The sequence below is a fragment of the Protobothrops mucrosquamatus genome, unplaced genomic scaffold, assembly GCF_001527695.2.
Source record: "Protobothrops mucrosquamatus isolate PMUCROS unplaced genomic scaffold, P.Mucros_1.0 scaffold1043, whole genome shotgun sequence".
NCBI classification, from domain to species: Eukaryota; Metazoa; Chordata; class Lepidosauria; order Squamata; family Viperidae; genus Protobothrops; species Protobothrops mucrosquamatus.
The window spans coordinates 140,586-150,478 of NW_015387275.1; the positions used below are offsets into that span (position 1 = coordinate 140,586).

General features: G+C 36.7%; 1 protein-coding gene across 1 annotated transcript in view; it reads right to left on the reverse strand.

The window, feature by feature from the left end:
• Window positions 1-9,893, reverse strand: part of LOC107291063 (CUB and sushi domain-containing protein 2-like) — a 239,071-nt gene that overhangs the window by 106,321 nt on the left and 122,857 nt on the right. Inside the window, exon 4 of the mRNA XM_015820017.1 lies at window positions 378-572. Within this exon, the coding sequence (XP_015675503.1) occupies window positions 378-572 (195 nt within the window). The remainder of the gene's footprint in view (window positions 1-377; window positions 573-9,893) is intronic.

Here is a 9,893-nt window from a genome sequence, read left to right on the forward strand (position 1 = left end):
CCCATTCTTGGCTCTTATGGCTGCCAATATATATTTAAAAGTACATGCTTGCTGAAATCACAAAAGTGAATAGGATAGATGAATACTATCTCCAGAGGTTCAAAGCACAACCTGACTCCCACTGTATGTGCATATTAGCATAACGTGGATGAATTATGTTTAATAAAATATGCAAGTCTGTTCTGTTGGATAATATATGCAGATACATAATTCAGTTTTCCTTTTGCACAGAATTTAGATGATTATAGAACTTCAAATTCTTATGATAGGATTTGACTCTAATCTAGATAACGCTTGCTAAGCCATTCCCAGCCCTATCCAACACCTGTAGTATATATTAAGAAAATCCAAGGTAAAAGACAACGAAGAACACCTACCACGACAGAAGGGCAGAGGGAAATCCCAGGATGCGGTATTTTCCATGGTCTCATGGCAAGTGAGCAATGCATGCCCCTCCAAAAAGAAACCCGGGTTGCAGCTGTAACGCACTTTGTCTCCAACGCTGAATGTTGTGCCTTGCTGGATTCCATTCTGAAGCCTTCCTGGATTTCCACACGTGTGGCTTGGAAGAACTACAGGAACATGGGGTGGGAGAGGATAAATCTGATTAGTCAAGATTACCAAATTATCTGATAATACACAAAGGGTGGGATATGAAATGGATAGAGAATAAATACATTTGTTTTCCTTTGGGTGAAATGAATGGTTATCTCAACACATGGCTTGGTCTCATCTCAAGATTTGGCTGTTTTGGCGAGTAGGATTTACATTTATGCATTTATCATATATGCTGAAATGGAGCTAACATCGCCCTGTATGCATGTGAAAACAGATGATGTTCCCCTTCTTGTTCAGTAAGAAATGAGTGATGCAGAAAACCACATCATTATGGCTTAACCTTGATGGACAAAGTTCCTTTCTAGGTCTGCTGAGCAAAGAAAAGGTAGGGAAACTGGTAAGAAGTACAGGTTGTAGATCTGCTCCTAGGAGGTCAGGAGATCTAGTCAACCCCCAAGCCAACCAGACCTGAGATACAGCCATTTTTGCTTCCTGAACTGAACAGCATTAATGAAGCAGGCAGTCCTTCCTGCCATCCCATCAAGTAATCATAAGATAAATGTTTGCTTCTTTTTTTGAATTCCACATTCTACATTATTTCTACATGTCATTTTTCCTTTTTTTTTTCTTGATCCAATTGTTTTATTTGGGGGATGGGCCAAGGATACCATAAACCCAGTGGTGGGATTCAGCCGGTTCGCACCACTTTGGCAGAACCGGTAGCTAGTTTTTCGTTGCCCAGGTCCAGAATGGACTTCTGGAAGCGGCATCCACACAGAGAACTGGTTGTTCACCTATTTGAATCCCACCACTCCTTCCTTCCTTCCTTCCTTCCTTCCTTCCTTCCTTCCTTCCTTCCTTCCTTCCTTCCTTCCTTCCTGTGGTGGGATTCAGCTGGTTTGTACCACTTTGGCAGAACCGGTAGCTAATTTTTTGTTGCCCAGGCCCAGAATGGACTTCTGGAAGCAGCATCCACACAGAGAACCTGTTGTTCACATATTTGAATCCCACCACTGCATAAACCAATTCCTATTCTGGACAGTTTATTTAAAAAAAAAACTGTTCAGTCAGAGAGAGAAGATTGTGGACATTCTTAATTTAGCAAGACACCGTGAACTGTTACCACATGAAACTGGTAGAGGAGCTGTTGTAGCAGCTATGCTAGGCATATTTTTGCTAATGTGCTTCTTTGCTATGGCTACCATTTGTGAATCCAGTGATAGGTGAAAATTAAAGGGCACTCCCAGAGTGCCGAAATGAAGGGAAGAAAACCCTGCTAGATATAGGAGTTTGTAAAGTGCCCAGAAGTCGGGTCGACAAAAGGAGAGAGTAGAGAAGATCTTAGCAAGAATCATGGCATTTGCTCAAATGTGCCAGGTGGAGATGCCAATATGCATGACTAATGACATCCATGCTCAACGTCTCTTAATAGCTTAATTATTTAAATTTATTCAGTAACAATGCCACAAACTTGTACAAAAACTACAGGGGCTTTCCTTATTTGGAAGATGAGGCAAATGATCACCGCTCTGGCCACCAGGTATGTTGCAGTTTAAGATTGCAAACAGATTGAAGATTGTCAGGAAATGAACACAGTGCCATTTTTAAAGCTTTCCCAACAAAATACTCATCCTACTTTCAGATCTGGAGTCCTCAACATGCAATGAATGATTGCACTCTAAATAAAAAGCCACTTTTCTTTTTCAAGGGTCAAATCCCTCATTCTCTTTTATTTAATGAATCTTCAGATAAAACCCAAGTTGATGCTGTCTGATTCCTATCATACAAACAAAGATTTTGTTTGCAAGTTCTGACAATTTTGCTTTTCTTATCTAATGCAAACACAGAAAGGAACATTGTCAGCTGACTACCAGCAAGGAAAATCCAAAGAAATGGAACAAGATCAAGATTAAAAACAGAAGATTTGGCTTTAATGAACAAACTGTTCCCTCTTCTTTATCTTTTTAGTAAAGCTATCCAATGCTGAAATATTCACCCAGAAAAAAACACTGAACAGGAAACAGGTACATTTAATTATTGGGGGGAAAAAACCCTGGTTCATTATTTATCTGGACAGCACCTGAGAAATTCCACTAAACTTCATCCATTAAAATAACAGTTTTGAGAAATGTTGAAAAGGTTATGATGGACATTGTCAAGGAGATGAGGAGAGATATAATTGAAACGTTTTGGATTTTGAACCAGTTTGCATTCAAAAGATTGCATTTCAAGTTTGAAACGGTTGTTTCAAGTGTGAAATGGCTGTCTGAGCACAAGAGGGGATGTTTTAATTATTTTGGAAGTGTTTTGAGTGCAAGGTAGAATATCTGATGCTCAAAACAACTTCAAACAGGGAATTAATTCAAATGGCTTGAAATGTTTTGGACACCACTAGAGAACATCACAAGTATCAGATCAGATGAGGCTCAGAATACAATATCAGCTGAGAGATTGTAGTTATGGATGAATATGTCAATAGCTGATTTTCATAAACCTGTTAAAATTCTTTAAAACAAAATAACCTTTCTAACTCTTATTTTCACTGAGCTAGTCTTTAGAGGGCAATAGCTTGTACTTTTGAGCAGAAAAAGATTCTATTCACCCCCATGATACTATGTGGTGTTGGCTGTTCTGAAGTCAGCATTCACCTCTATCTATGGATAGGGATTGGTGAAAATTATTCCAGTGGCTTGAGTCTGTTATTATAATTGTCCTATCTACCTGATTTATTTCTTCCAGGATGGACTATAATTCTATTAACTCCCTGGCCATTTTGCCTATGTTCTTTCGATCTGTTTGGATCTGATATTTTTACATTGTAAATAAATGCAAATTGATTATTTTTTTTAAAAAGATGCCACGCGAAAACTTTTTTTCAAATTAGACTCAGCAAATACCACCTATCTCTCTATCAGAATACCAATAAACAAAGGGGCAAAACAGGACTACTTTTTGGATTCGAAATGGTCTTGACTTGTCTTATTCTAACTCCAACCAGAAGGGACTTTCACACTTCTGCCCCTGGAGTAGTAGATAAATGATGCAGCTTACTTTTTTTTTAAAAAAAGTAGATTGGACTCAGGAGAACCTATTGTGATGAGAGAAAGCTAATTATTAGCTCTGAAGAGACCAAGTTTATGGATCTTTTCAAAGATGAGCCAAAGTGGTAAGCATCTCTGGAACATCAATAGAACCAGAAAGAAAGAAAGAAAGAAAGAAAGAAAGAAAGAAAGAAAGAAAGAAAGAAAGAAAGAAAGAAAGAAAGAAAGAAAGAAAGAAAGAAAGAAAGAAAGAAAGAAAGAAAGAAAGAGGGAGGGAGGGAGGGAGGGAGGGAGAGAGAGAGAGAGAGAGAGAGAGAGAGAGAGAGAGAGAGAGAGAGAGAGAGAGAGAGAGGTCTTCCAGATCACAGAGGGAGAAACTAAGTCAGCCACTAAAACAGATAAAAAAGCACAAGGACTATAGGTAGTCCTTGATTTACAACGACAATCGGAACTAGAATTTCCGTTGCTAAGCAAGACATTTAAGTGAGTCATGCCCAATTTTATGACCATTTTCCTTATGGTGATTAAGTGAACCACTTCAATTGTTAAGTGACTCACACAGTTGTTAAGTGAATCTGGCTTTCCCCAATGACTTTGCTTGTCAGAAGCTCCTGGGAAGGTTGCAAATGGTAATCAAATAACCCTGGAATGCTGCAACCATTGTAAATGCATGCCAAGTGCCTGAATTCTGAACATGTGACCACGGGGATCTTGCAAAGGTTGTAAGTGTGAGGACTGGTCATAAATCACTATTTTCTGTGCCATTATGACTTAATAAATGAATGGTTGCAAGTTGAGGACCACCTGCATGCTGGGTTTCTTCTATTCACAAAGAGAATATTATCTACTAGAAATTATTAAGATGTTCAAAGCTAAAACACCTCCCAAGTGACATAGAGTTCCCTGGTGTGCAGCTACAGTAAGTTACATCCAATGCAAACTTATCTAATCAATTTTTTTCAACAGGCCTATCATTACACATTTAACATGTCATACTGCTTTATTTAATAAACTGGGAAATTGATCGTTAAAGTAGTCCTTCAATGTATCTTTGTTGAAAGACAGGGTATTAACTAGATAGACTAGGTAACGGATAGGGGTTTTTCAAACTATTAAATAAGACTTCATTATATTATGCATTGTCTTTTTTATAGGACATTGACAAAACATTAATTCCAGATTGTATTTCCCCTTATGTTTCCATAAAAAAAACCCAGCAGGAATTGGTTAAGGTTACATTCTTCCACAGAAAGTTTAAAAAATGATGAACCCATTATGCATCCAAATCTTCTGACTACCGTTCCCTAGTCTCTACCAAATATGAAGGTAATAAGATATTTAATTTATTAAATTAATTAATTTAATAGTCTTGTTCCAATTCTTTATCATTACAAAATAGTTTATTTCCAACAAAAATGAGATTAGTACATTTATCAAAAGAGAAAGCTACTGATCTTCATCTCTTGTGTCTAAGAAACTGTTGCTACAATTAAATTATGAAATCGATGGGAATTCCTGGCTCTGTTGGTTTCCAGTGGATTGATTTTTTTTAAAAAAAGGATATTGGCTTGTTATCTTCTATTTTTCTGCAGAGACAGTGAATGATTTTCAACATTTACCTGGTCAAATATCATAGTTATATCTAATCTGGCAATCCTACTTTGTATTCTAATTACAGATCTATTTTGATCATAGATACAAATGTTAAGATATTCTGACCAATATATTACAGCTTGTTTTTTCAAATATTATACACCCAAATGAGATTGTATTTATACAGGTCAAGCTTCTGCTATACCAGTATTTTAACTGATATTCTTGCTGAAAGTGAAAACAGACCCAGCACAGCAAACTGAGATGCTGAGAAAGCTTTTTATATAATTTATGTGAAGTTTCTAAACTTATTTCGGGTTTCTTTCACATTTTATATTTTGGACTGATCTAGTTTACTTAATCCTAAATCATGGGTGATTATTAATAATGTAATCTCTCCTTAGTTAAAGTGTTCCCAGGAAGCACAAGAGTCAATTTCCATCTTACAGACAGTTCCACTGGGTAGTTATGAGAAAATTTGGTTGCAGATGTAATGCTGATCTTTTACTCAGAAAATTTTTACGTTATGGGATAAACCCAAATGAAAAGTAGTGTGTATGTATGTATGTATGTATGTATGTATGTATGTATGTATGTATGTATGTATATAAATAAATAAACAAACAAACTGGGCCTTTTATAGTATTATCTTGGCAGTCACCATTCTTAAAACTTTTGCAGAATCAACAGAGTTATTTTTGACCATTTATTCAATGTAAGCATTTGTTATTCAACAATTTAACCCAGATATCATCTCTGTTTGGGGAGTTCCACAGTGTTGAATGTTACAGAAGAATTCACAGTGGCTTTTAAGCCAGCAGCTATCTTTTATACAAACTTGTAGCTGATTAAATTGATATTAGTTATATATTCCATTAAAAAAAAAATGCACTTCAATGTTTGTTTTTCCTAGCAAACCAGTGTTTTGTTTTTTTTTTAAAAAAAGAATATGAAATTGGTCTTATATTATTTAAAAGCACATTTTGGTTTGTGTACATTGGATACCTCAGAGATTGCTCATTTAATGAGGGTTAGTTATAATTGCTTTGTTCTTGAAGATGCAACTCAAGAGGTTTGACATTAGCTCATACAGTTTGGAACTCTACTATTAGTGACACATTTTGTTAACATGATTGTACATTATTTATCAACCTATGAATTAGGGGTTTCTTTACTTTTTCTTGTACTTTTGCATTATTACCATGCCTTTTAACTTTGAGACAATGTTTGATGTTCCTCTATATATACTTTATTAATTAATTTGATGCATTTAAAATAAATAAATAAATAAATTGCTAGGTTCAAGCATTGTATTCTGTCAAAATAAAATAGAACGTGTAACAGCTTAGTTCAGTGATGTGTAGTTCAACTGCAGGATTTGCTTTTATTTTTATTTCCTGTTCTGGGAAAAAGCAAGTTCTGCTGGATCAACACAGTCAAACTGCCAAATTAACTACCATAAAAACCATGATAGAATTGTTGTAACCTCTCAGGGTTATTTTCTGTTTGACTATATTCAATGAATTAGCTGCAAACCTATTATCCAAAGCGCCTGAAGGCAGGACAAGAAGCAACGGGTGGAAACTGATCAAGGAGAGAAGCAACCTAGAACTAAGGAGAAACTTCCTGACAGTGAGAACAATTAACCAGTGGAACAACCTGCCTCCAGAAGCTGTGAATGCTCCAACACTGGAAGTTTTTAAGAAGAGATTGGACAACCATTTGTCTGAAATGGTATAGGGTTTCCTGCCTGAGCAGGGGGTTGGACTTGATGACTTCCAATGTCCCTTCCAACTTTATTTATTATTATTATTATTATTATTATTATTATTATTATTATTATTATTATTATTATTATTATTATTATTATTATTATTACTACTACTACTACTACTACTACTACTACTACTACTACTACTACTACTACTACTTCTTTCAGTTCCTGCCCTATGTCACCCAGTCAAGGATAGGTCTTGCAGTCTCCTGTCCATAGCAGGGCCATGAAGTCATGGTGCCAGGTTTTGATAAAAACTGCAGGGCTGTTGCCGTTTGTCAGGAGCTTCTGGAAATTGGCCATCTTTGTGATATATCTGCTTCGTTATTAAAGATGTCCTCACAGCTTACAAAAGATTTTGGTATCATCTTGCTTGGTGTGTATGCTGTTTATGTTATGGTTTTAAATCCATTTGCTTCAATTAATAATAAAACTTAAAAATTCTTTATTCAATGGTGTTCTGATTGTCTCTGGATCCAAATGAAGCCAACTGCTTGGGTACCTGATCACTGCCCTGACACTTGACAAAACAGCTCTTTAGGGGGTTGAATCCAGTGGTGGGATTCAGCCGGTTCGCACCAGTTCGCCAGAATCGGTAGCTAATTTTTTGTTGCCCTGGCCCAGAATGGACATCCGGAAGCGGCATCCACACAGAGAACCGGTTGTTCACATATTTGAATCCCACCACTGGTTGAATCTACATCCAAGAAGGAGAGAATATATTGGGATCATGTTTCTTCTTCTTTATTTCCACTGTGCATAAACATTACAAGCCTCTGAGCCAAGGAACGGTATATTTTCAGGTTTTAAAATGAAGTACAAGTTATATTCAATGCTCCAGGGACAGAACAGCAAATACATCTAAATACATAAACATTTTATGATAAACCTTTTGTGTTCTAGTATTATTGCTTTCTATATGCCTAGTCATTTTTTTATTTTTTTTGCAATTGCTTCTGAAATTGTGGCATCTACATTATTTATATCAGATGCTTCGTGGCACAAAATAATACTAGACATTTTCAAGTTTTTCTATAATCCTTGGAAGTCCTGCCCTCCTCCTCCCCCCCTTTAAAAAAGCACAATCCTAGTGATCAATGGAAAATGGACATAACCCTTCCCAATTATCATGCCAAAACTACATTACAGAAGCATAATTGAGGAAAAGCCGTACTTATCAGCTCATCAACAAATTCCACCTCTCTGTCTGATGGCACAGAACATGAATGAATGAATAAAATAGACTTTGGATATTGTCAACAGAATTGTTGAACTTTCAGAAAAAAGCACAATGCAGTGATCTATTAGTGTTTGTTCAATAATGACTCTTGAAACATTTCAAAGGGTAATTTCTGACATTATGAACTCAGTAAAGAGAGAAAAATTCATATGACTTCATAATGGATTAATACTAGGACTAGGTAGCGCTAGGATCTGCTACTTCCCACATATGACAAACGTGTATGTCCATAGAATCTAAATTTTCCTGATTATTAAAGTCTTTTTTCTATCATATACTGACAAGCTTTGTTGCCTTCTTTTGATCCTGCAAAGGAAATGACAGGAGTAACTACAAAGCTCTGGGACTTGTAGTTCTTACAAGCACACCTAATGCAGAGAGCTACAAGACCCAGAATTTCCCAGATAAATTTTACTGCTACTTCCTATCAATCTTTTTAGATCCTGGGGTGACAGGTTCTTCTTCATCATATTGCTTGCTTCATTGTTTTAAGATAGCTTTGACTGGCTGTTAGAGTATCTCATGCAAGATCTGGACATACATATTTTTATATGTGATCTAAATCTTATAAATATTATAAGCAAGCAAACAAACAAATCAGGTTACATTTTTCACCCAATATGTGTATTTGACATCACATCTTTTCTCAGATCCACAGTCAAAAAATAGAATAAAAATCGGGTCAAAGCTGCTGATAAGCCCGCCTGGTGTGGTGATTAAGGCGTCAGGCTAGAAACCAAGAGGACCTGTCTTCTAGTCCTATCTTAAGCACAAAGCCAGATGGGCGATCTTGGGCCAGTCCCTCATTCCTAGGAAGAAGGCAATAGCACACCACTTCTGAAATCTTGCTGAGAAAACTGCAGAGACTTGATGAGAACAGTTTGGTGAAGGAGTTAAGGTATCAGGCTAGAAACAGGGAGTCTGTGAGTTCTAGTACAACCTTAGGTTTAAAGCCAACTGGGTGAGCTTGGTCCAGTCCCCTCATTTAGCCCTGGGAAGGAGGCAAAGGTAAACACTTCTCAAATCTTGCCAAGAAAACTGCAGGAACCTGTCCAGGCAAAGTTACCAGGAATGAACACTTACTTGAAAACACGTACAACATAGCATCAGAAGAAACGATTCTTCCTATCCAGTCTGTCGCTACAAGAGCACTCTTTCAAGTAATTTTTCATTTGTGAGAAAACCTTATTTGCTCTCCTAATTAAATTTCTTCCCTAGTTTTCTCCCCTGATTAATCCAGACTGATTTTCCTCTTTTGTCCTGCTTAGATATAAAACAAACAGCAGTGCTTAATAGATATCAACACATCAGCCTTGCCTACTGCCCTATTTGCATGTCTAAAAGAAACATTTTATTGCCTGAATTATTGGCAGCAGTTCACAACAGCTATATTTTTACACCGTTGTGGTTATAACCTTGAAACCTTATCAACAAGAAAAACATTCTCAGTTGCTAAGACATGAAGTTGTCACCCAGCCTCCTTAGTTGTGGGTTGATTCGTGTTGGCAGAAAGCCTTCCTCAGTTTATTTGTGTATCTTACCTACTTACAACTTCAAACAGTCCGGTGAGGAAATGTTAACCAAACATTCCAATTAAAACAGTGGAAACAAAAGGACAGCAGTAATTTGGAAGAGTTTCTGTTCTGAAAGATGAGACATAAATGAGATTTATCCAAGGAAAGGGAGC